Source organism: Betta splendens, chromosome 3 (genome assembly GCF_900634795.4).
Source record: "Betta splendens chromosome 3, fBetSpl5.4, whole genome shotgun sequence".
Taxonomy (NCBI): Eukaryota; Metazoa; Chordata; class Actinopteri; order Anabantiformes; family Osphronemidae; genus Betta; species Betta splendens.
Window position 1 is genome coordinate 3,187,654 of NC_040883.2, and position 26,669 is coordinate 3,214,322.

The 26,669-nt window shown below is 44.2% G+C and overlaps 2 protein-coding genes across 7 annotated transcripts in view; both read left to right on the top strand.

Annotated features, from left to right (window-relative positions):
* LOC114852358 (zinc finger protein 408-like) overlaps positions 1-17,911 on the top strand; it is a 31,261-nt gene extending 13,350 nt beyond the window's left edge. For 2 of the 5 annotated variants that reach the window (XM_029144700.3, XM_029144698.3), the window contains 8 exons: positions 9,658-9,938; positions 11,285-11,343; positions 12,009-12,223; positions 13,172-13,944; positions 14,382-14,591; positions 14,872-14,995; positions 15,813-16,046; positions 17,158-17,911. In XM_029144700.3, the coding sequence (XP_029000533.1) occupies positions 9,663-9,938; positions 11,285-11,343; positions 12,009-12,223; positions 13,172-13,944; positions 14,382-14,591; positions 14,872-14,995; positions 15,813-16,046; positions 17,158-17,807 (2,541 nt within the window). In that variant the 5' untranslated portion in view covers positions 9,658-9,662 and the 3' untranslated portion in view covers positions 17,808-17,911. Of the gene's footprint in view, positions 1-8,689; positions 8,840-9,657; positions 9,939-11,284; positions 11,344-12,008; positions 12,224-13,171; positions 13,945-14,381; positions 14,592-14,871; positions 14,996-15,812; positions 16,047-17,157 lie in introns of those variants that run through there. The other 3 variants (XM_029144701.3, XM_055507206.1, XM_029144699.2) reach the window with 2 other exon arrangements.
* An 831-nt stretch (positions 17,912-18,742) lies between these two features.
* LOC114852360 (alpha-2Db adrenergic receptor-like) lies at positions 18,743-26,378 on the top strand. 2 transcript variants are annotated; one of them, XM_041070125.2, is made up of 4 exons: positions 18,743-22,525; positions 22,807-22,881; positions 23,223-23,600; positions 25,036-26,378. In XM_041070125.2, exons 3-4 carry the CDS (start codon positions 23,283-23,285, stop codon positions 26,164-26,166), a joined length of 1,449 nt encoding a protein of 482 aa, XP_040926059.1. In that variant the 5' UTR covers positions 18,743-22,525; positions 22,807-22,881; positions 23,223-23,282; the 3' UTR covers positions 26,167-26,378. The 2 variants fall into 2 exon arrangements, with proteins under 2 accessions (XP_040926059.1, XP_029000536.1); XM_029144703.3 differs by having other exon boundaries at positions 18,743-22,881.
* The last annotated feature ends 291 nt before the right edge of the window (positions 26,379-26,669 follow it).

The following is a 26,669-nucleotide window of genomic DNA, read 5'->3' on the forward strand; positions in this document are numbered from 1 at the left end:
TCCTGATGCGTCTTCTCTGAGTTTTGGTCGATCTAAAGCAACGTAGGACAGTGTATTTCTGAATCGTTTCATTGCAAAAAAAGTGACTATTTGTCAAAAATAAGGACATTTTTACAGTAAGTGACCCCAAACCTTTGAACGGTAGTGTTTATACAATAAATAACTGCATAGTTTTTACATGTCGAAATAAAGAAAGCATAGATAAGTGTTTCCCAATCAGAGAAATAACACCCAGCTCCGTCAACAGAGCTCTTGTACTGATGGGAAAACCCAACACCCATGTGTTTTTAACAAAGAGTTGTATGTGGGCATTTTCTAGATCACTCATTACAAAGGGAGCGGGTAGGAAATAGTCCGTAGCTGATAAGAGGCAATTAATCACAAGCACTCACTGGTGTGAAATACGCAGTAACTCTTCTCCAGAGCAGCCAAGCATCAACGCTCATCTCCACCCAAACCTGACAGGCTTCATTCAGCTGCTAAATCGGCTGCTGGTTCAGACATCAGATCATTTCTACCTGTGAGACACGATTCAAGGCACTTTGATACGAATCCAGACTGTAGAGCCTGATCTGAATATATTTACTGTATTCATTTTAATATATTTTGAATGTAGGAGGCAAAGGAAAGGTATACTGCCATTAGCAATAAGATCCTACTCTGTCTTCTTTTCATTTAAACTTTTTGCAACACCTGCTGCTGCTTTAAGCAACAACGTTGTGGTTCTGTTGATGGTTGTAGAGTTATACAGTACTCTTGAAACAATAAAGTTGCTTTTAACCACATTACTGTAAATAACCTGTCCACTTAAAGTGAATCTAACAAAGAACTGTCTTATTAGAGTTTTTTTACAACACAAAAGACAGACTTGGAATAGATAGATGAATATACTTAAATTAAACATTCAAAAACTGGGCCCAAATATTAGGTCGGTCTAATTTTACAGGTCGTGGAACACAGGGTTCAGTTTCAGTTCACTCTCTATGACAATTTATTTCACGATGAAGCAGACTTGAGAAATTGAAATGAAATCACATTGTTCTGTCACTTTTCACAGAGCAGCAAAATGGAAGGGTTAATCTTCCTTTGAACATTCACTCATTTCCTAAAGAAGGATTTATTTATTTAATTATTGAGGAGATTTCAGGTGTCATGTGTGGGGAAATGTTGAAAATGTGCGATGCCTCATTACATTCTACATCTCTCACTCTCCTTTTGCTTTTCTCGCATCTTTCCATCCAGTCCTTGTATCCTGTGACCATCCAATGATGTTGCTCATTGTGCATCGTGAGATGAATTTTCTTATACAAACAAACCTCTCCATAGTCTCTGCTGATGCAGTCGGTGAATATGATAACATCCTGGTGCCTTATGAAGACAGGGGAGTGGTGCTTTGATACTAGTTGTTTGGTCTAATTTCGTCTCCTGACGCGTCTTCTCTGAGTTTTGGTCGATCTAAAGCAACGTAGGACTAGTGCTTTTGTTGAATTCAGGCAGATAATGAGATGATGGCAAACAAAAAAAGAACCCAAACAGTGACTCCTCAACAATATGAGCTTTGCAATTTGTTGGAAAAGGCTGAATGTTTACTCGTTTATTATACACTACGTGACCAAGCAGAACTGCATTTTGCATAATTGTGTGTGTGAATGTGGAGCAGACATTTATAAAACCCTTCCATCTTCTTCAGACCAACGACCTCAGCACCACCAACACCTTGGCGATAAACAGCAGTGAGCATGTTCTAACTTCTCTGTCTAATGGTTGCATAATTTAGTTTAAATGAGAATAGCTCAGCGCGTTTCTGTTTACGTGGCAACAAATCATTCGGTCGTCAATCTGACGCCGCCGCACAACTTACAAACATTACAAATCTTCATCTTATCCCGCTGCCGTTAAAGATCTTCTTTGAAGGCCCGGCTTCTCGAGCTGGAGAGCCCATAAGCTCCTCATTGTCAGTCAAGGCAGCTGCACCTGAGCACATCTCCCAGCCAAGCTCAGCAGCGCAGCACAGATGGCATCAAATATACTGCTTAAAGTCATCATTCACTTTAATGTTGCAGCTGCCCGGCTGGAGGAACGCCGCGGCTCCCCTTTTTCTGCGGACAGTAAAAAGTTGGCCGCGTCCGTCGGCTGACTTTCAACTGCCTGCTCGGTATTCTGGACCAGAGGTGAAGGGCAGGGCCGCTCCCCTCTCACCTTTAATTTCTACAAAAGGGAGTGGACTTTGTGCGTGGTGGTTGCAAGTTGTCGTGGTCAGCAGAAATAACAATGCACCCACTAGAGCGCTAATGCTCTCTCACAATGGCCGCTGTCAGTAAAACTCTGTTAATCCTTTTCTTTTGTTCAAACATGGCGCTTATGCCATCTTTTATTCTGAAGTCTTAGACTGCTGCTTGTGTGGAAAAATGACATATATCCGTCAAAGTGAAATACTTCAATCTGATTAGATTTCTGGGCTTGTGCCACTTCTTTTGTTCAGTAAAATGTGGTGTGCACTTTCTAGAAATGAGGTATAGCTGTGATATTAGCAACGTGGCGACTCGTGAGATAATGACCCATCCGCGTGTGGCGGCTTAAAGTAAAGAAAGAGCGGGTCCCTGCAGGATTTTAAATAAGACGTTAGGGAGAAACCAAACACAGCAGCACCGCTTTCTAATCACTCACTGTCTGCACCTGCAAACTTCAGATGAAAGAAACCAGTTGAATCAAGAGACTGAATCTAAAATGAAATCCTTTGTATAATATCCATTTCATGCTTGCACATACACAGAATATTAATATGCTACAGTATACGGGAGGTTATTCGTACTGATTTCCATATATGTTTCTTGGGGGACAATATAATCTGCCGTATGGAAAAAGAAATGAGAGGAAATAAAGAGCCACCGTGCCAAAGCTGCTTAGCAGTCAGGAGCTGGTGGAGCTCCGAGACAAACGATTAGACTTATTAATATTGTTGAGGAATAGTAAAGAGTGGAGATCAACAACTTGAGCTGTGAATTTTACTTTGCTGTACGCGTGCTAGCTCGTGAGAAAAACAGTACAAGAGGGGATTAGCCTCTCTTAATTTTTATTTACAGTATGTTTCATGTGGAAATAACAAACTCAAGTCTGGTAATTAAATAGCAGTGCTCCCACATGAATGTATGTAGAATAAAAATAAATATTAACTACAAATATATGGAAAAGAGTAAAGGGAATCATAGTTGTTTATTATTATTATTATTATTATTAATTTAAAATTAAAAGCTTAGTCTCTTGTGCTTAAGTGGCTCTCTAAAAATAAAAGCTGTCATGTTAAAGCAACTCCAGAAACAGTGCTCAACAGCGCTAGGAAATATGGCGATGACATGTGCTCAGTGAGTCACGTTAATTGGAATGAATGTGAGCCTAAGATTCTTGGTAGTCTGTCTCCAGAGCCGTCTGGTACATGTGAATGCAGGCGACACCTGGGAAATTCAGTGCAACTTGCATGACAGAAACATTAAGCAGCAGGCGAGACAGAGGAAGGAATGGTGTGTCAGAGGAGAAATGCGATCGGAGCAGCAGCCTTTGAGCCTTTCTGGTAAATGGTGGCCCAGACACTGCCTGGCTGAATTTAACACACAGAACCAGGATGAGGTTCTAGGCAGAAACCTCACTCACCAGTCAGTCACGCACCCGACATCAATTCTCCCGATCGGCAGAGATTTTAAAGCCACGTGTCACAGTTTTCTTTACTACTGCACCGTTTAAAGGGAAACGCTCTTCACCACACGTCCACAATGAGAACTGAAGCTTCTTATTCGACCATCTACAGCCTTTGGCGCTACAGCACGTTCTTTTGAAAGAAAACCACTGTAAATAATGAGTCTGTCTTGTATGACTCCAATAGTTTTATAGGAGTTAGTAATATTTTTTTTAAGTAATGCAGTGTTTCATACAGCGACACGTCTTGCTGTAATGTCAGGTTACACAGACTCCTCCAGTTTTCTCATATTTGGTCTAATTGTTGAATGAAGCTGTAGTCACACGCATGTTCTGACCTCCACCTGAATTCGGCCACAGTGGAGGAGGGAGGACGACAAGAAGGAAAGCAGGCCGCGAGTTACTGCAAGACGGGCACTGGAAATGTGGGTCACACATGGAGCCACGATGAAGGCATAATAGCACAGAATAAATTAGGGATGCAAGACCAATTACAGATAATAACTAATGACAAACATAGATGCACAGTGTGAATCCATTATGTAAGAAAAAACAATCCAACATGTGACAAAGAACCTTCACCCAAACAAAGATGGATCAGAGTACGGGGATCCGTGAGTTTCCATTCCCAGCCTCCTAATCCGGTTATAAGGATTTGTTCCTAATGGGCATGAGCAGTGCAACCTGTGTGTAATGTGTGAATGAGGGACAGAGCATCCATCATGGCCGGACCTCTGAGGACATGAGGAGACAGCGGAGAAGGTTAATGTCAACCTGGATTTAACTGAAGCTCACATCTATTCTGCATCCAAACCTCCGGTGACAATGCTGAGTGATTTAGCTGCGGCCTCCTTCCCCCACGTTGACGTCTGTGATCCATATGCCAGCTGTGCATGGGTCAAGCACACGTGACACACGGCACGGCAGCATTGTCTCGGCAGGTTGGGCCATTTCAAGCTGCAGCCGCTCCAGAAACATGAGGACGATTGCTTATAGCCCATTAGCTTATAATAGCTGTGGACAGCGTGACACCTCTAGACACCAGACTGTGGTTGGGGTGCGCTGACTTAGCTGACATTAGACTCTAATCTCAGAGATGTCTGAAAATGGTCCCACTAGGATTCTGACAGAGTAGTTAGACTGGCCGTGCAGGGGTGAAAGTGAGAGTTCTGAGAATACTCACCTATGGTTTAATCTTTAGAAATCACAGCCGCTGCCCTGGCAGGGCGACAAATGTTCTACATTTAAGCATGCTATTCATTTGCCTGTAGACGGCGTGAGGCGGCTGGCTGGCAGACATGTAATTTCACACTTCCTGACTGCTCCATCACCTGTCTGCCTCCACTGGTGCACGGGATACAGAGAAGTCATGATGAATTTATAAGCCGCGCATGAATATGAAAATCGGCGGTGGGAGGGCTTTTTTTGACACATCTCACCAGAAAAATGAAACTGGCATGACACGATTTCAGAGCAGAGCGGTGTTGCAATATTTTTGAAAGTCTTCCCGGCAACATCAAAACGTGCACTCGTTGCTTTGATTTGCTGAAAGACATAAGCTTTATGAAAATAAACGCCGTGTCTTTGAACCAGATTCCCGGCAAGCCGTCTATTTAGCACCAGCCTATTTTAGTTGTGTTTTCCTGAGGTGAAATAAACAAACCATTTCATCTCCCTTGTGTTTTGTTTCGAGCACCTACAGTAGCACAAAGCTGGTTACCAACGCGCTGCACACGGCTTTTATTAGACGAGCAGGATTTCAGCCAAAGGCATTAGCTGTTCTTAATTATTATAAACGGTTTCCAGCTTTAACCACCTTCCTCTTAACCTTGTGATGACTCACAAACAGAGGCCTCTGGTGTGGTGCTGTGTCGATGTTCTCACATTTCAATTTCAGATAAGAAACTTAAGTAAGCAGCTGTGATTTTTTTATGGCATTGACTGAATGCAGCAAAGCAGCAGAATCCTCAAGATACATTATCATTTATCTTTTCCCTCAGGCATATTGTGTACAGTATGTGGAGGAATGTTGGTTGCTATGGACTTTTGTCTCATGTCTCATTGTTCATATTCAGACCTTCTCGTATAGTAAATATACAATTGGAACAAGGAAGATGTGAAGAAATGTGTTTCAGTCTCTGTAAGTTTGAAATAGCTCCTTATCTAAAGGCACCGTGTTGCACAAAGCTGCAGAGGTTTGAAAAATTAAGTCTGCTGCAAATTAAATTTTAAACATATTCTCAAATATATTCAAGAGGCAAGATGCAAGAAAATGCCACAGAGAACAGAACCTGAGAAGAGAGATAAAGTAAGTTTGTGGGTTAGATCCCTGCAGTGAAACAAGAATTCAGTGGTACTGTGCAACCGACCCCACTGTCCAGGGTTTAGTCAGGAGCAGAATCGGGCCTTTGAATTGGGCCAAATACACACACAGACAGTCTGTGACTCCCCCCGTGGGAACGAGGCGACCAGAGGAGATGTGCAGTCATAGTCCCTGTCTTGTGAATTAAAGACCTACGGCGCAGTGGTAGCATTAAGCATTTCATGGTCAGAGACAAATAAGGAAACAAGACAAGATGCCTTAGCACATGCCTCTGCTTGCTAAATGTGCAGCACACACATTCAGTGGGGACGGACAATGTGTGAGCTGAAGTGAAGCACTGCAGAGTAGTGACTGTGAGGCTGCAAAGTCATAGGAAAATGAATGAAGGCTTTAATTAACTTAAAGCCTCCTTGTTTTACATTGTCTTCAGACAGTAATTAATCTCAGTGAAAAGGCCAGTATTAGATGTATTTACACAAAGAACAACACTGATGAGCTAAAACCTCTGTAGCTGAGATCTAATGACATTAGATTATAACTGTCGTACTGACTTTTGTGTTAATATTGTATTATTTTGTTATAGTACATGAAATAACTTGGTGCAGACATGTTTCCTGTGCTGGTAGGATTTGTGGTCATGTGGCAGCAGCACTGCCAGCTTCTTTATGCTGCTGTCCCATTTTACTGGTTTTAGCTTTGTGAACGAGAATGCTGCAAGTAGTTCCAATAATAGAAGAAAGAAGAATGAAGGCCGTCTTCAGACAGACAGACAGACAGAAAACAGCACTTAAAGATGACATCCCAGGCAACACAGTACATCCCATCACATCCCAAACTTACAGTACAGCAGCATCACGGCCAACATAATCTGCTCGCCATGTTCAGGCTGATGCTCTCTGGTTGCTGTAGCGGAGGTGTCAGACTACAGTGTAGTACCGTCAGGTTCAGTCTGACAAGAAAAGTGCCCAGAAGGAGGACTCTGTTCCGCTCTGTGACACAGCGTGACAGCTCAGATCGTGTTGACAGGTTCAGGTTAGCAAAACACCTGGGCCGGGAACGGAGCGCTAAAATGAGCTCGTATTTCTCCGCGATCCGCAAGGTTAAAGACAGCGGGTGCAGCACAACAAGATTATCCAGCCTCCGAGGTGCCGCGCTGACAGAAATCCAGCCTGTGTGCGCCACGATACCGCTCACATACACATCACAGCCAGTCGAGGAAAATGTTGCTTCCACAAAATCAAGTCAGATCTTAGGCCCCACTCAGTGTACAGCAGTTCTGTATCACTGCCTCTTCAGACTTTTGATCTTCAAGCTACCGTGCCATATTCAGCGGCCACGAACTAGACCAAGCCAACAGAGTCATACATAACTCATCCAACTGTTGTTCTGTGGTGCTGGTATTAGGGACGGATCGTGCATGCGGGTTTGAGCACACATGGAAAATCATTGGATATGCAGAAAGAGTTATGTTCAGCCATTTGTGTGGAATAAATCCAGTGAAGTCTCTTTATTGAGTGTCAGAGCCTGTTCGTCTGAACACTGATGTTCAGCTGCCATCTGGTGGTTAAAGTCATACTCTACAGCTAAAGAGATAATCTGCACATGGCAGTAAAACAGCTCTTTTACTGTTTATTTAATAAAATGAAACAGCATCAACAATTTAGTATTATCTTATTTAGAGCTGCAGAACATTCTTGCTGTAACGCAACCTACACGGGCATCAATTTGATGGTCTGAGGTTAAGGAACAGTGCTACCATGTCTTCTCTGTAGTCAAGTCTAATTTACTGGCTGGATCGTGTTGTCTCCCACTGTTGCCTCTTATCAGGACTTACACGTGTGACTATCATGGGTTCATGCCATATTTCAGCTTCATACAAATTATCGAGCTAGAGACGCCAAGAAAAACATACAGATATTTATGAACTGTGATCCCTGATGATGCAATGTAATCACAAAAAGTGTAATCCCTTCAGAAGAGTTCATAGAACCAGTCATCTCTGCAACAACTTCAGTAGAAGCCATTACTGTGATAAGGATCTGATTTGAAGGATTAGTTAACTGTTGGAAGCCATGGCAATGGCTGTGACTGAAACATGACTGGAGGGGATGTAGTGATGGTAATTATCTACATTTATAATCTCATTTTGTTATAATCTGATTTTAAAACATCAGGATTTGGATTCTGTGTTTTTAGTGATGAAAAACAGATACATTTTGCATGTTAAGGAGAGCAGTCTATATGCAGTGTCTGTAATATTTCTTGGTACACTCTGTGAGATGCTTATGCATATACTGTACTGTATGTCTGCTATTAACTACAGTATCATGGAAAAAAATGTATGATCAATTGTAGAAAGGTGGAATGCCCCAGTTGCTGTAGACATAAACTGACCCAATTATTATTTAGTTATAGTTATAGTTTTATAGTTTGTATTTTTTTTCTACTTTTGCTTTGATCGACACCAAGTTATTCAATCAACACCAAATGTAATAAGTGTGCTTTTACAGCATACATGCTTGTTATCACTCTTGATAAAATCAGTGTGTGACTATGATACATGTATTTTTACTGTATATAACAATTATAGTGTATGTCACCCATTAAAAAGTTTCGCTTAATTTATGATAAATTGGCGCCGTAGTTTTCTTAATAAATCTTGTGAGTGCGGAACAAAATGTATTGCATCGCATTTTCCGGTCGGACATTAAATCGGTGGGACTTCCATCGCTGCATTTTTTTTTTGCTGGATAGCGATGCCTTTCCCAGAGTTTACAAACGCTTACGATAGTAAATAATCAATTCGTGACAGCGACAACGTCCCGAGTATGTACACACTTCCTTACATTGTAAACGTGGCTGATTAAAATTGCTGGAGTCAAAAGATGAGTGTCAGCTAATTTAGCCACGTAGCTAGCTAAATTGTTGCTGTAAAATATTGGAACACTGGATTTGACAAAGCGTCACTCATTTATATATATATCTTGCAAGAGGAGCAACTTCAGTGGTTCTCTAATGGGATGTAAATTCAGTTTACGTGTTTTTAAACCTGCCCAAACTGTGTAGCGCAGTTATGGTGTGTGTTGGCCAGAAATGCATTTACCCTGCGTTAGCAAAGTCAGACTGGGCAGGGGAGGGGGCGTTAAATAGTTAATGCTAATGATTAAATGAAATGATTCATTAAATAAATCATAAAATGGTAGAAATTTGGAATTTATGTTTAGCACGAGACAAAGCCAGCTGTGTATGTGCATTTGTATTATATTGCATTTCGTGTAAAGTTAAGAAGTAAAGGTTTACCACTGATCAAGCTACTGTCAGTAGGAGACTGAATCATGAAGAGAAGCTGCACTTGAGCTGCTACAAACACTGGATGAGGCTCCAGTAAAATCTTGATATAAAAAAAGTTCTTAAATATGTTGACAAATTAAACGCTTTAACCCAAATGTCGTTGTCAGACAATGAATTTGTTTTGTTATTCTTACACCTTTTGCTTTATTAGAATACAGGAATGTTACAAACCCTAAACCTTAACTTTTGTGGCTTGTTTGATGAGCTTGTGGCAAATATATGCAGCATGATGGCTAAAATCAACCTCAACCTCTCGTTTCTGACTGTAACAAGCTTTTGATTTTCTTTTTCAGCTTTAATGGCCAAAGTTGTTCCTCCCATCCCGTCCAGTGTTACATTGCTTCTGTCCTCCCTGCTGCCCCGTGGCTTTGCTGTGGGCCCTTCACAGCTCTATGAGGGCAGACTGGGATTGTGGTGGGTCGGCCATGCGATGGAGGCTGGAGCTTTGCTGGGGAGGGAGGACGACTCACAATGGGCCTGGAAGTTTCACAGTGACTTGATGACTCAAAACCGAGAAAGTGAATTCACAGAAAAAGCTAGAATAGATGAGACCAACAGCACAAACGCAGAAAAGGTAAACCAAGTCGGAATATACAAAAAGAATAACATACACTTTCATACAGTAGCATGCGGACAGCAAAGGTTTCCTTTAAATAATAACAACTTTGTGCTTAGGATGAATGGCAACATGTTGAAATGTTACCACAGACCACTTTAATTCCAGTATATCCACTGAAACTTCATTCCTACAAGTGTGTCCTTTTACACAAGAACAGCAGTTTGGAACAGCTAGAAAAACTTTAATAAATTTTTAGATGAATGACTGTTGGGCCAGAACACAATCTTTGGCGAGCTAAACTAAGTCCTGTGAGTGCCTGAATCCAAGCAGAACATCTTTTATGTTGTCTAGGAACATTTTATTTATCCTGTATTTTAGTATTGACTTGTCACTTTTGGTAAATCTTAACATATTTTTCATTATGTGAATACAAAAACGATTTGGTTGCAATTACATTTCCATGAAGACAAATTGCATTTGTGATTCGTGCAGTTTAGTTCCATAGAAACTCCATTTTAGGAGACATTGTAGAGTGAGTCATGTTTGTCCTCTGACACAGATTGTAACCCCAGCTCCATTTAGGGTATCTGCTTTGTAGGATAGAGTTTTCCTCTAGATGCTATTAGATTTCTTTTTAAGTACCTGTGGTTTTGCTTATTTTTTTACGGGAACCAAAATAGAACAGGGTTCAAAAAAGTCAAGTTAGTCTTGTACAGGAACCTTATCACATTGGAGCATGAACCAGATGTATGATGAAAACCCAGGCTCTTAGTGAACACGTTACATAATACATAATAATAACACATACTGTAGCAATGAGCACTCGACAACAAAGGTGCTTTTCTTATAAAAAAAAGAACTTCAGCCTGTTTTCCATGCACTTGTATTTGTACTGTTGGTGCTTTAGGGCCTTGACGAAATCATAGCACTGTAATTCTGATTTAATTCTATGTTCAGAAGACAGCAGTCAAGTACCAATCCAGCAGGACTGAGTCATATACCTGTATTCATCCGGCTCACTGCTGATATCTCATCATTAAGTCCTTCAAAATAATCAGCATTCACTAGCTTCTTTAGTTTGAAGCCAGTTTGTCACCATTGCAGACGGGAGGAGCCTTTCAGCTTAATTAAATGCTGCCCTGTGGGAAGCAAAGAATCTGTCTTTATTATTTCCACAAAGCATTTCACATTCATTGGCAGTGGATCAGACATGAATAGTAACCACAAGTATGAGCATATATTCAGTATGGAACATGTATATTGTATTCATGTATCGGAATGCTCTTCTCAGAGTGAAAAACATCTCATCTCTGGCAGTAATAGAAATCCTGTGCTCTAAAATGTGATGCTGTGTGTTGTAGGCGAGGCTGGAGAGAGGCGCAAATAAAGACGTTCTACTTCAAAAGGCTCTTTGGATCAAGTAAGCTGACACTGCTTTAGTCTCTTCATGGAGTCATCATTGAGTTATTAGACCTCATGTAAGATGTAGTCAAAGCCATATGTTCTATAGAACGTTAGCCTGTACTGTACATAAGGTGACACCCTCTATTTATAGACTCTTAGTTTGGATACAGTAAAGACTTAGAAGCAGATAGATGCTGTGTGTACAAAAGGAATCATACTGTACACTAAACTCACAAAACACAACAGTGAAACCTTTACTCTAAAAATGTCAGCTAGTGACAATTTAACATAAAGCTGTGCAGTATGTTATGATTCAGTTTTACGGTATCATTATGTCAATAGTAGTTTCATTTTCACAGCTTCTTCCGCTGCCGGTTGCTGGTGTAGTGCCAGTGTTATCTCCTGCTCCTGGCTGTGTGCACTGTGGTGTCCCACTTTCCAAACTGGCCTATTTTTCTACTCTAGAAAAGATTCACTACTAAACTCTAGTATCAGTGTGTTATGGACCAAGAGAAATTGAAAAGATGATTATTTGTCTCATGTACTTTCTAAATAAGTTCTAAACGGGTGAGCTTTCGGACTCCTACTGGCCTTTTTTTAATATCATTTTCATGCTGCACTTTACCAGCCACACACTAGAAACGGTCTTTTATTGGTTTAATTTATTTGTGTTTTTGTCAGCTTTGCTTGTCAAGCACGAAGCAGAACCCAGCAGAATGTGGCAGTGCAGTGCACGTGTAGTGAGGTGTGTATGGGTGAGTGTGTGAATGCATGTCTGAGGTTGTGTCGAGACGTCCAGCCAGGAACAGAGCTGCTGCTGCTTGACGAAACGGGGGGTAAAAATCTGAATCCTGACGTTCCCCGCTCAGAGGACAGCTCCACTGCACTGCGCACAGGTAACTGCAGAGGTTATTATACAGGAGGCTTTAGTTATACTCATACACACTGTGTGTAACTTCTGGAGGCGATGTTTTGTTCCAGAGCCACCCCAGCAACAGCACAAGCACCTATATCTTAGTGATGGAGTGAAAAGCTATGGCACAGGCATTGTGCCATAAATCAGACTACTGGGAAACTGGAGGAGCCTATGTCTCTGTCAGGGCTGTGAACTAATTTTGTGACTGGCCGTACAGTATTAAGAAATATAATGAGTGACGTTAGGTTCTGAAAACACAGAAATGCAGCATTAATTAAATAAAAACCAATGATGAGAGAGTGAACTTTTTGTGGATTTATTTAAATTTGTAAAACTTGTATCTCTGAATAATATAATTATACAAGTTGCAGTCTTTAGTCCAAACTGTGTTTATCCATACTTTCCACCTGGAGGAGCTAGAGAGTCGCTTCACTCCAGTGAAGTTCAGGGTTTGCCAAAATTCGAACAGTACTGACCCCAGTGAACATTATTCACTGTCCATTGTTGGAATAATAGATTAATTCATAATTAATAAACATAACATGAACGCTGGAGAGAAACAATCATTAGATGAATCATTTCTGGCAATCAAAAAGTAATAATATATAATGGTATTAAAAGCCCATCACGAACACTGCTGAAACATTAAGCCGGATCCTCGTGTAGAAAAAAGTCAGCAGCATCAGGCTGTGATTATTTATGATTTATTAGCCCTCGCTCTTGTAGTGTACTGAACTACAGAATGAGCTTATATAATTATTAAAAGCATTTTTAAAATTACTAAAAGAGATGAAGAAATTAATTGATGAAAGTTCCATCTAACACCTTCATTGACTGATTAATACATTGATTGAATGCTTAATCATTGCTATCTATAGATAAACTGTCACACAGCTACACTTACTGTAATATTTGTTTTATTTGACAGATGAGAAGCAGAAAGATCCAGAGGTTATTGCCAACATACCGATCAGTCAAGGAACAAAAGGGAACCGGAGACCAGAGACAAACCAGAAGGACGAAGAGCAGGAGCAACCACTGCAAAACCCCCACACAGGCAGCAGGAAGAGTTGCTCCACCGCACCGAGGAAGAGGAGGAAAGTCAGGAGAACCATGTGTGAGCCAAGTCCCAACAGTGACAGACGACAGGAAGACTGCGCTGACAGTCGCACCGTGAAGAATAATGTGACAGCGGTGAGGCACAGAGGCGGTGAAGGCTGGGACCCGGCAGCTGTGGACAGATGCTCTCACTCTAGTGCTACAGACAAACAAACAGACTCCCACATCCCCTCTGGGGCCACTACAGCGCGGTGTAGCACTCGCCTAGCGGCTAAACCACGAAGGGTTCACAGTGTGAGCAGCAGGGTAAAACGACCACACGGCCGCCCTGACCCACCCGCACAAACAACAGAACCGGTCCTGGACCCCCCCGGGAGCCCAAAACCTGTCCTCCAAAGCGTGGCTTGTGTGAACGCATCCCAGCCTCAGGCCGAGTCTGTCACCGCAGCGTGTGCCGCAGCTGCTCTTACCTGGTGTCCAGAGACCCGGGAGAGGCGCTACAGATGTTCCAGTTGTGGCAAGAGGTTCTACCAGCTCAGTCACTTGAAAAAACACCACTTTATCCACACGCACACGAAGCCCTTCACCTGTGATGAGTGCGGGAAGCATTACACCTCTGTAGAAAGCTTCCGGGCTCATCAGGTAAGAATAAATATGAGTTATGCTCCTCATCTTTGGCTCAGCCCTGCTGTTGTCTGAACACTTTATTGGTGGAACACTGCAGCACTGGGTGCCGTGGAGGAGCGATTTATTGCTGTTGCTAGTCTCTGCATGGAAACTGGAAACAAGCTGAGGTCCATGCTCTCACTTGTAACACATTATTCTGAACCGCGTTGTTCCTCCTTCGTCTTTATTAGTTGCTGACACCAAAATGTTTTTTAACTGAATCGCTTCATGCCTGCAGGAATTAAAAATAGCACTTGACAAATAATTGGCTCTAAAAGTGAGAGGTACAACTTCTTTCCTTTAATTCTCAGGAGAGGAGCCATCATGTTGAGAGAAGCAATTTCCCTATCCCAGGGAGTAATAGGTGTAGTAACAGTACACATTACTGCAAATGATAATTCTATCGCATCTAGATGAGCCACCGTGGGGAGCGGCCCTTCTCCTGTCCTCACTGTGAGAAGAGCTACGGGCTGAAGCGGGACCTGAGGGAGCACATGGTCCTGCACACTGGAGAAAGGCCTTACCCCTGTGAGCTCTGTGGCAAGGCTTTTGCCCGGCGACCATCACTACGCATCCACAGGCTCCTTCACTGCAGCAGGAAAGTCTACACGCAGCCCCCAAAGGTAGAGCTGCTTTTACCCTTCTGTAGTTACATGCTTAATTTATCAGCTAAGTTGATTAATGTTACCCATGCTGGGATATTTTCAAACTACTGTTCCTGCTGGTTCACGTCCCTTCAGGTTTTCAAGACCTTTAAATGCTCGACCCCACGTGTTTCTCTCCACACAACGTTTTAAAATTTGCATGCTGCTCTTGTCTTTTCTCCCTGAACAACATTTTGAGCTTTAAGTATTTAGTAAGAAAGTAGAAAAACACGCACTTGCATTTGGATTTCTCTTCCAGGTTCAGTGCTCAGTCTGCGCCAAGCTGCTGGCGAACTCGGGTTCTCTGAGGAACCACATGAAGCTGCACACGGGTGAAAAACCGCATATCTGTCAGCACTGTGGCAAGCGTTTCAGTCAGAAAGGTAAAGTCAGAGTGAGCTGTCAGCCGAGCTCAAGGCTGGTCTGTGCACAAGATGTTTCAGCGGCTGTTTTCAATCGTCTCTCGTGATGACATGCAGTTAACTTGTGTTTACTCATATACCCACAGCCTGAAGCATATTTAAATGCGTGAAGTCTGTCTTCATGCATTTTCAGTATGTGCATATCAAACGGTATTAATGCAGTTTAAGTACGAGCTGGACTCTGAGTCGTACGCGGCCAGATGTTTTCTGCTTGTATCTAATAAAAATGTCTCTGCATTTTTAAGTTTCATATTTATTTGATCTTTCGGAGTGATGTGGTTGGAGGTGTTGCTAAACGCTATGCGACTCTACAGGCAGGTGTTATTATTTTGGCTCAGCAGTCTTAATGAGAGTTGGGTTTTTTTTGTTCATCACACTAATCCCCACTAAAACTGTGCTGGGTGGTTTGTTGTTAGTTATGAAGCGTTAGTGTGAAAATCAGGCTGTGTTGGTAATTAGGTGATATTATGAAGTTATAATTAAGGCTTATGCAGGACGCTGACTGTGAAATACAAAGCACAGACCACATTGATTAGTTACCTAACACCTACAGTTGTTCTTTTACTGCTGATCACATGTCTTCGTCTTTGATCGCTTCCTACAATATGTGTTTCCATTTGTCAAAGTGACAGCATCAATTTTGTGAGCAGAGCTAATTTTCACACATTATTGGCAGAGGGCGCATCCACTCTGCTTCCTGCTGCGACCACAGCCCCCCCCTCAGCACAGTCCCCGGCTGTCGCGTGTCTGCATGACTGTCTGCTTTTGTGCCCCTCAGGGAACCTCGAGTGCCATTTGAGAATCCACAATAAAGAGAAACCATATCGTTGCGACGAGTGCAATCAGAGCTTCGCCCAGAAGCCGGAACTGCGCCGCCACATGTTCTCCCACACCGGAGGGGGGTTCCTCTGCAGTTACTGTGGCAGGTCGCTGAGGGACCCACATAGCCTCAAGTCCCATGAACGGCTACACACTGGAGAAAGGCCGCATTGCTGTCCTGTCTGTGGAAAAGGTTAGAGTACTGTAGCTTACTTTAAAGTCCACGGGAAAGAATTGTCCTCTAATTTATCATGTTGCCATGCTATTAATCACCAGGTTTGTAGCAGACTCCTTCTTATAGTTGCCCAGAGTTGGAACAGAATAGCAAGTAAGCTGTTAAATCATGTGTTATAATGAAGAAAGACTGAGAAACAAGGGAAAAGGGAGACAGAAAGCATGACTCTGTGTTTAACCAGACAGAACCAAGGACACTGTGGTGTAATCATTAGTAGAGTGTATCAAAGTGCTTCTTTTTATGTCAGCTTGTTCTTTACTCTGCTTCTGCTGTAGGTCGATGGCATCCTGCTGAGGGAATTAGCTCCTTCACTTGTATATGCATGGTACACAACAAACACCAAAGGCTTTCACAAACTCCTTCAGCAACCGCAGCACTGTTACCAAGAGCCTCAGGGCACACGAACCCCCATACTTCACATTTGCATAATTCTAGTGGATGGAAACAAGTATTAAAATGTTCTTTTGTCATGTCAGAATGTGTTTAAAAGTTGCTGACATATGAATAGAAGCCCGTCTAATGATAAACTATTCGGTCATACAGTATTAGCATGGTGTTATTTAAGTGTGTAACATTGCTGGATGTTAACGGATAAGAGGATAAAGTTGTCATTACTACTTACTTCTAGAACTATTCAGGATGTTCTGGCTTAAATTAGATTCGGTGACGAAGCAGAACTGCAACAGAATGAAAACTGAACCCAGAGTCTGTGAAAACGCTGCATGAAGCCACTGAGGGGAGCGTTTCCCTTTCAACCAAACTCATTTGTCCCACTCAGTGGGCTGCAGTGTTCCGTCCTGCATACATCATTGGAACGGACGAACAGCTGATATCAGGTTTTTTCCATTAGGTTTTTAGACAGCAATAGCTTGTGTGTAACGAATTCATTGCTTCATAAAGTCCAACTGGTTTTGTAGACTTTTATTATGACCCACAGACACACATCGCAGTTTACTACACACTGGAGGTAAAAACAAGTAACAAGCCTCGGGATAACGGTCCGAAAGAAAAACAGAATGCTGTTACATTTTGACATATTTAGTTTTATGGTTGTCTTGTTTTTCCTCAGGTTACACTTTGGCCACTAAGCTGAGGAGACACGTTAAATCTGCTCACCTGAAGGAGAAGCCGTACGTCTGCCACTGTGGCGCTGCCTACACTGTGAGGCAGAGTCTGTTGAGACACCAGTCTCAGCACAGGACAGAGGGAGGTGGTCAAAACCAGGTAGAGGAGGGGCAGCAAGGGGACGTGAACAGCAGCCAGGAGGAGGTCGTGCACGGGCCTGCGACTGGAAGCTCCAGTCATCCAAAGCCAATCAGAGGCAGACCCAAGAAGAAGAATGCTGGAGAAAAGGAAGGTGAAGCAAAGCAGGGCAGGAGGACGGGAAAAGCAGAGAAGCAGGCGAGGTGGGCAGGAAGTGAGGTTCGAGGCCATGAGACGACAGGAGGACAAGATGGAGACGCCCCAGGCAGTGTCCAGCACACGGTGGTGTACGTCACAGACAATCTGTCCACGCGTGTCTCTACCCCTCTGCTCCTCGCCTCAGACAGCTCACTCACAGGAGCCGGGCAGGAGCTGGTGGAGGTGGTGATATCGGAGGGCTCAGAGCAGTGCATCGTGGTCCGTGGACAGCAGACGGTGGGAGAGCTGCTGGTGTTGGAGGAGGAGGAGAGCGGACTCTGCTCTGTGGCTCAGACGGTGGAGATAGACTCTGTGTAGACCCAAACCTCCGGTTTACCTACGTAGCCCAAAGTCAGTGAGTCCAGAAGCAACTTGGCCAAATGTTCTCTACATAGTAAATAAAAGTGCTGTCCCGCATCAGATTCCTTTGTTATATTGTTTAACTTTTTATTTGCATGCATGAACTTGTCCTTGAGCCCTTTCAGCAACACATTTCATTTGTTGTTGTTGAACACAGTGTTCTCTGATTCTGAGTAGCTGACTCCTAAAAGTGACATTTCCTGTGTAAGAAAACAAAACACTCATCCCTTCTACAGTCCAGTAAAGTTACTCTGGAAATATTTTAACTTGACAAAGTGTCTTCCATCTATAGTGGTTGCCTGGAGGTGGAAGAGACTGGAGAACAGAAGACGGGCCGAACGCCCACACAGCTGACTCTGTTCTAGTTTACACATGGTCACCAGAATAATGGGCTAGCCAAGCAGACGCAGACAGTTTCAAGTTAGAGAACAGTCAGAGTAGGGACTCCCACTCTGTCGTTAGACTGAAATACCATCAATAAATACTTGAGTCGATTCGTATCAAAAGGTAAGAAATAACATTTGAAGAATGCTTCTTCACTCGTGTTCTGAGCCGCAACCACTGACATGTTGCTTTTAAAGGCAGAGGAGCCGAGCAGCACTGGTTTCCTCAATTTCTGCTTTGTTGTAGTGACAATGAAAATGAATCAAATGATTTTTGAAGCTCGCCACGAGACGTGCTGGACTCAGACCGGCTTGTGTCTGTTCCCAGGAGTCCTGTCATAACCCGTCCATGAGCCCGGACACTGAGCCACAGCTTCCAGCAGCAGATTCAGAGAAACCAGCGTGTGTCAGCTGAAGCGCTTCGGTCGCCAGACATTCTCCTCAGTGCTGTAGGTCTCGCAGCCGCTCGCTGGGAGCTGCTGACCCACACGGTACAACGTGCTTTCTAGTTCCTGGACCACGTGTCACATTTCTTATTAAAAAGAACATAGTGTGTGACAGAAAAACCTGAAGATGCTGGCAATTGGTTTTTGTGGCTGGTATTCTGTCTCTGGCTTTATCATTGATGTTTGAAGACGGTTAAATTGTTTAGGTAGCGTCATTCCTCCAGCCAGATGAGGATTTCTCCTGCTTTGTGAGATACGGGGTCACACATTGCACAGGCTGATACCTGCATTTCCTTCTGTATTTGCCTGTCTCGTTGTGTAGCTGCTTGTTTTTGCTGTCTCCGTCTCCCCTTCCCTCTGTTGACCCATCTACCGGTCGTATGTTCTGCCTTCACGCTCATCGCTCCAATCTTCAGGCTCCTCCGTTAGAAGTGAGGGGTGTGAGCTCAGCCGTCGCCGAGGATTCGGGCTGTTTTGCTGAACCGCTGCAGCGGCTCCGTGAAGCTTCGCTGCGAGTTAGCGCTGCACCCGCTACGGGCTTCCCACTGTAATGCTTCACCGCAGACAGGGGTTTCATCATCAGCGCCCCCCGCTGTGACACTCCACACTGACACAGACCCAGCGCCAGCTTGGCGAAGGTTGCATCTGATTTACACACTCTGCCCTGAAGCGTCTCGGCTCGTCCCAGCGCGCAGCCATGTTTATGAAAACAGCTGCTTTGGACCCAGTTACAACCTCCACCTGCTTTTGTTGTGTTGATCTTTTTAGTTGGACATCTTTTGGCCATTTCTTAAGTAAATCGACTTATCTGAGTTTCATTGTTTTACTTGACTTTGAATTGATTTTTCAGCTTGGTTTAAACTGTGTTGGAACAGGAATTTAGGATAAAAGAAAACACAATAGAGTTTGATAAAAAAAATGACTTTTTTCCTCTAAAAATGTTGAATTTCTCTATAACTTAAGGCCAAAATGTCTGAGAAGCTGCTTATGAGTCATTGCATCAAGGTCGAAATCTGTTAAAGGCTCCCAGTCAAAAACATGACTTTGGTGTGTGGTCATAAGCCAGGGAGGCTGTTTGAAGCAGAAGTGAGTGTTTGCATTTCCAAATGTTGATCCTTGTTTTCTTCTGTAAAGGTTTATTACCCACAGACGAACGAATGGCCACAGCAAACAAGCTCCATCCCTGAAGCCTTAAACACTCGTCCTGTGTCTGCGCCTGAGACTGATGCAACCTGCTCACAACAGGGAAGCTCGGTCCTTCCCTTTGTCTGATGACAGCTAGCAACACGTTAGCTGAAGTAGACTGAACCAAGGCGAAATCCTGCCAATATTCGCTTTTGAGAGCCAACGCGTTTGAAGCTAATCAATGCGTTTGAAGCTTTTTTAGCTCAGGGTTCATTCAGCTTCGTCACATCTAAATCTTCTGCATTAACAACTAGAATGAAACCAACTCCACTGTTGCACGGCAGATGATAAACACACTGGATCTTTTAGCAATTAGCCACATATTTCCCTCAGGAGTCGATGGCAACTAAAATAGAATACAAATAAATATTTAATTAGGATTGATTGGGAGGTCAGACGTAGGGTCCAAATGAGTGAATGTGTAGCCACTGCAAGGATTTGTCCGCTAACACATTCGCCATAATAGGGTCAGTGTGTGTCAACAGCTGTGAAGGCACACTTTATTCTACCGCCACTGTTGCTATAAATGAATTCAGCTATGAGCTGACAGCACTAATACGCAATCGTCTGTACATCCATAATGACTCAGTCTCTCATCCATAACAGTCTCCATCAAATGCAGCGTTCCCTCCTGTTTCAGTAACGTTCCCTGTTTAGTGTTTACGAGCAGATTTGCTGTAAAACGTAGAACGTGGCGCCGGTGCTGGTCCAGTGTTTGCTCTGCTCCAGGTGGTGGAGCGGATCAGCTGCTGTTGCTGTGGCTAAAGGAGCCGACTGGTTGGTGGCTCTTTATTATGCTGCACGCTGGGTTTCCATATGCTGCTCAGAGCCGGTGCCAAACGCTGATGTGGGCCGCAGCGCTTCAGTGTCAGGCTGCATTGGTTCAAGAGGCTTCTGGGAGGACGCATCCTCTGTGGTCTTAATCACGTTAGGGAGCGGCTCATTAGCGCCCGGCGGCCTGGATGCCCCCCCCCCACTGACCTCCAGCCCCTCTTTAGCCTGGAAACCTGGCAGGTGTAAACGCTCCCCGGGGAAGTTTGCTGATGTGGATCCACGGCGGCGGCGAGTGCGACCTCGAGCTGTGGCATCATGGGAGCACGTGTCATGGACGGTGTCATGTCCAACGTAACGGCGCGTCTGCTCACGGAGCTCAGACAAAAGGCGAGCGCGCGTGAGCGAGCGTGCGAGCGTCACGCCGCTGCTGGTGGGCTGCGTTCAGGAATGAAACCATGCTGCGGGCGGATGGTGCTGGAGCTGCCTACATGTCATCATTCAGTGCCAGGCAGCTAAATTAAGAGCATCGGGGAGTGATTAAAGCGAGGCTTCCTCACTCTCTTCACTTATTGCTCAGTAAATGGGAATTGATTGATGACCACTCAAAAGTTGACACATCTACAGCTAAATATTCTGCATCCGCTTTCTTTCATTTGCCTCCTCCTCTGGCTCCTGTCAGCGCTGCACCTCCCTCTCCCATCTCCCCTTTTCTCTCCTCTTCCTAATCTCCTCATCTCGCCTCCTCCCCTTTCTTCTCCTTTCCTCTCCTCACTGGAGTGCAGCTTCTCTTTCTAATCTTCTCCCATCGTGTTTTTGTCTCTTCTCATTCTCCTCCTCTTTGTACATTTCCTTCCCGCTGCTTTCAACTCATCTCGTTTTTTTTCCAAATATTTCTCTGCACATTCATTCCTCCTTCTTTCCTCTCCTTGTTTCCTTTACTCTCTCCTTCCTTCCTTCCCTCTGCTTTAGTATCTCCTTCTCCTCGTATTCTCTTTCTACACTTTTCCTCCATCAGTGTCATCCTTTCTTTCTTCGTCCCACTCTCACCTCCTTCCTTTTCTTTCGAGTACCTTCCTCTCATCTGTCATTGAATTTCTTCTATTTTCTCCTCCTCTTTTCTTTTTCCAAATATGGATCCTCTCTTTCCTGTCTTGATGTCTCTTGCTCATCTTTGCAGATCCATTTTCTCTGCTCTCATCCTTTCTGGTTTCATCCTCTCATCATCCACCTTCTACTCTTTCCATTCCTTCTTCTCTTATTCTAACATTATTCTAACATGATTTTCTTGTTCTCTCCTACAGTATTTACTTTCAGCTCAGCCTCTCCTGTAGGTTTCATTTGTTTCCCTTCCCTTCTTTTCATCATTGCTTCCTTCTTTTCTTTTTTTGCTCCTCCTCCCTTTCCCCCTGTTTCTTGTCGGTCTCCTCCCTTTTCCTCTATCAAATCTATAATATGTGCCTCTCCTTTTACTTTACTTTTGCTCAGTTCATTTCCTTTTCCTCTCCCTTATTGTCCTGTTTTGCTTCCCCTCCTCTCTTCTATCATCATTTCTCTCACCTATCCTCCTCTCTGTACCCCCTCCCCTTCCCCTCTCCTGCTTGTCCTCCCACTTTCTTTCCTGTGCACTGTCCCTCCTTCATCTCTCCCCTTCCTCATTCCCTGACCTTTTCTGCACTCTCAAATCCCACTCGTCCTCTCCCTCAAACATCTGTCCCCCTCTCCTCTCCATGCATCTTTTACTCTTTTCTTTCATGTGTCCTCTCTATTAGTCTCTCTCCTCCTCCTCCTCCTCCTCCTCCTCTCTGTTCCAGCAGCAGAGGATCACTGATCAGCAGCAGCAGCAGCAGCAGCAGCAGTGTCACTCAGCACGGCAACGACTCGCTTAAAAGTGAGGACCTCTGTTTGGCTTTCTCTTGCCTCATTGTTTTTCTTTTTCCTTCTTTTTGAGCATCACTTCCTCCCCCTCCTCTTCATCCCTCTTCTTTCATATGTGTCCATTCCATTCAGTCACATTTTCAGTCGTTCCTTCTCCACTTTTCCGTCCTTTTTTCTGCCAGATTGATCTTTTTCGGAGTGCAGCAGTATGAGGGTATCATGCATTCCAAATAGGGTTTCTGTCCTTGCTCCAGTAAGCGCATGGAGCTTTTTTTTTTCTCTCTTTCTTCGCAGCTCATTGGAAATAAGTGGGACAGTGTTGCAGGTTTGATACAGAATGCCAACGTCTGGGCTCAGACATTTTAACAGGTACGACTTTTTAAAACCATGTAACTGTTTCTTTCGTTTCACAGACTGTAGCACATGAACCGTGAGACTTTTATTTGTACTATTCTGTCAAGTAGCAGATGATGATGTAAGACTCCCAGTATACAATTAAATGCAAAATACTGGGTGGACATTGCTCTAGAAGCTCCTTCATTGTTTGAATTGTGACATGGACCTAGAGTGGGATGTAATTATGTACAGTATTTAAAGAGATAATTGGCCCATTTGTTATCAGTACATCTATTATTTGATGTTTTCCTTCTTTTTTGTAGCAGATTCTTTCAGTTGCTTCTTTTTGTTATTACTGTCTCACCGACTCACAGAAAAGCACTCAACCTGCAGCGAATACACTGGAGCCTAAGAATGTGGATCATAATTTAAGCATGGACCTGGATGTATTCACCCCCGTGCTGGCCACAATGCCGGCATCGCTACCACCGAACACCTCCTCGGAGAACGTCAGCCAAGCGCCGTCCTCGAGGTCTCCTCCTCTGCCTCCTCACTCGCAGGTGGCGTCGGTGTTCATCGTGCTGGTGGTTACAGTCATTATCCTGGGGACTCTGGTGGGTAACGTGCTGGTGGTGGTGGCCGTGTTCACCAGCCGAGCCCTGAAGGCACCTCAGAACCTCTTCCTGGTGTCCTTGGCTTCAGCAGACATACTGGTGGCGACGCTGGTCATCCCCTTCTCACTGGCCAACGAGGTGAGGATGCACACTGTACTACAGCATGCTATTTGTGTTTTCTAAATTGTTAATATTCCATCTAGTTTGTGTGCAGCATCACATTCATAACCACTCAGCCAGCAGTTTGTTGACATGTCTGTAGCTCTGTTCACCAAGGGGAACTCACACATCATTGGCCTCAGAAATGAGTCAGAATTCACAGTCAATGAGAGTTTTGTCCCGACTCCAGTATGAACAGAGCATAGGTGACGTGGGCTTCTGCTATTTAGGAGGGGAGTGAAAGAGATGTTCATCGATTGCTGGAAATAGTTTCTCCCTGTAGCTATTCTCTCCCATAACCATACACAGATAAATGTCCTTGATATATTATTTGTGATTTCTGTTCACATAAACCACTGCGTGAGCGGAGATAAATTAATGATACGTTTTCCTCCCCGAGGTTTGTGGCATTTCCCCACTCGGCACCTCGTAATGCCGGCCTGCTGCTTTGTCCCTGTGTTTCCTCAGCTGCTAATCTTACGTCTACTTTTATATATTTTATTGAAACGTGGAACAGACAGTTGTGGTCCCTAGAGGATAATCCTGATCACGTTGGTGGTCCCCTGAACTCGATTACTAGCAGCACATTCGAGCTTGTGTTTATTGTTGAAATGTTTCATCAGCTGTTGGACAACATCAGTTGAGGTGCGTCTCCCCATCCTGATGACTCTTCATCTAGCGTTGTAATTAGGTCAAAGTTTGAATTGGTGTATTTATGTCCTTGCTCATCATCTGCTTCCCAATGATTTATCAGGCTTTATTTACATAATTATTCATAAAGAACTGTCTATAATTTTAATTTAAAAGGAACATTATAAAGTAAACAAGACACGGATGAATTAATGATTAAAGCTGTTAATTTATCTTTTGTTAGTCAACCAACTCACCCATTCACTTTTTAATCACTTCGGAACAGCACTAAAAGATAATTATTTCCTTATCTGCCTTTTTCTGATCTTAGGAGCACAACCATAAATTCAACGAAGAACATAATGTTCACCAGAAAAGCTAATGCAGCATAATTCAAATGATTTGTAACCAAGCAACTGCACTGCAGATGTGAACGGACAATATTTACTTCCCTATCACCTGATATCAGGCAAGTGGTGGTGGGGGTGGTGATCGGGAGCTAAATCTTGGACCTTTCTCTGTAGACAAACGAAACACAGGCTGTCGAGGAATTTGATGGATATTCTTCTTGGGCTCTGGAAAAGATTGGTAGCTTGAATAATTTTGAGGCTGATACGCAGCCACAGGGGCGAAGGCACGGTGAGATGTTCCTGCTCTCTAAAGCCAGCCAGCGTGGCAGGAGTGACGCATTGAATGACTTTTTTGAGGTCTAAAATGAGTCTTCTTTGGGTCATTATTGATGCTTATGGGTGATTAAACACATCTTGGCTCCTCCTCTCTCCAGGTGATGGGCTATTGGTACTTTGGCTCAACGTGGTGCTCCTTCTACCTGGCTCTGGACGTCTTGTTCTGCACTTCCTCCATCGTCCACCTCTGCGCCATCAGCCTCGACCGCTACTGGTCTGTCACCAAAGCCGTCAGCTACAACCGCAAGCGGACGCCCCGGCGGATAAAAGCCATGATCAGCATCGTGTGGCTCATATCCATCGTCATCTCCTCCCCACCGCTCCTCATGACCCACAAGGAGGAGGATTTGGAGACGGAGGACGGCAACGGCACGCAGACGCAGGAGTGTCTCCTCAACAACCAGACGTGGTACATCCTGTCGTCCTGCCTGGTGTCCTTCTTCGCCCCCGGCGTCATCATGATACTCGTTTACTGTAAGATCTACCGCGTTGCCAAGCAGCGCGCATCAACTGTGTTCGTGGCAAAGAATGTAATGGAGCGGCAGCCGTCGCAGTCGGAGACCTGCTTCGTGGGCTCCGCCCGGACCTGCCAGAGGAAGGGCGTCAGCTGCAGCAACTCACGGTACGAGCTGGAGAGCCCGCGGCCCGCCAGCCAGCACAGCTCCCCCAACACCGACAGCAGCCACCAGAAGAGAGAGCTGGACGACATTGCCTTAGAGGAGCGGAGCGGCGAGGCTGAGGCTGAGGCGAAAACGCCCTCCTCCTTCTTCCCTCGGAGAGCGAGAATGAGGGGGAGAACGGAGGAGGGGAAGGATGCGGACGGAGCAGCCTTCCGGCTGAAGCCGCCTCTTCCTCCCCCTTCCTGTGCCTCCATATCATGGGCGTCCTCCGACCAGAGTTCCCAGCACTTCCTCCTGCCCTCACCAGTGCCGCTTCGCAGTAGGCAGATGTCGCTCTCCAAAAACAAAGTGGCTCAGATGAGGGAGAAGCGCTTCACTTTTGTCCTGGCGGTGGTGATGGGAGTGTTTGTCCTCTGCTGGTTCCCGTTCTTCTTCACTTACAGCCTCCACGCTCTCTGCAGAGAGAACTGTACAATCCCCGACACACTCTTTGACCTGTTTTTCTGGATCGGATACTGCAACAGCTGCCTGAACCCCATCATATACACTATTTTTAACCGCGACTTCAGGAGAGCCTTCAAGAAGATTTTGTTTCAGACTCAGAAATGAACTTAAGAGTTGAAAGTGTGTGTGTGTGTGTGTGTGTGTGTGTGTGTGTGTGTGTGTGTGTGTGTGTGTGTGTGTGTGTGTGTGTGTGTGTGTGTGTGTGTGTGTGTGTGTGTGTGTGTGTGTGGCTCCTCACACAAACACAAAGGTGTGCACACAGTTGTAATCCTGTTTCCACTGTGCTGTCATACTGACATTAAAGGGCTTGTCATACACCTGGAGTATTATTTATTATTCAGTAACTCATTAATTTATTAAATAATCACCTGCATTCTGGTAGAGACGAGAGGATTATAACACAATGATGGTTTTAGAGCTGGTGTTTCAAACTCCTTGACGCAATAACAGGTCAACACTGCAATTGGACTGTGAATGTTAATTAGAAAGAAATAGCTGCAGGGCACTGAACTGTGTCCCTGCGGAGCTCCAAGACGCCTGCGCACTGTAACGACTGTAACGTCACACGGCTCCTGAACGTGGAGTCGTACTGTAAAACCTGCTTCTAA

Excerpts from the sequence above, each read along its gene's own strand:
- LOC114852360 (XM_029144703.3), top strand. The coding sequence starts at position 23,283 with ATGGACCTGGATGTATTCACCCCCGTGCTGGCCACAATGCCGGCATCG. Across the intron at positions 23,601-25,035 it reads CCTTCTCACTGGCCAACGAG|GTGATGGGCTATTGGTACTT; the intron begins GTGAGGATGCAC and ends TCCTCTCTCCAG.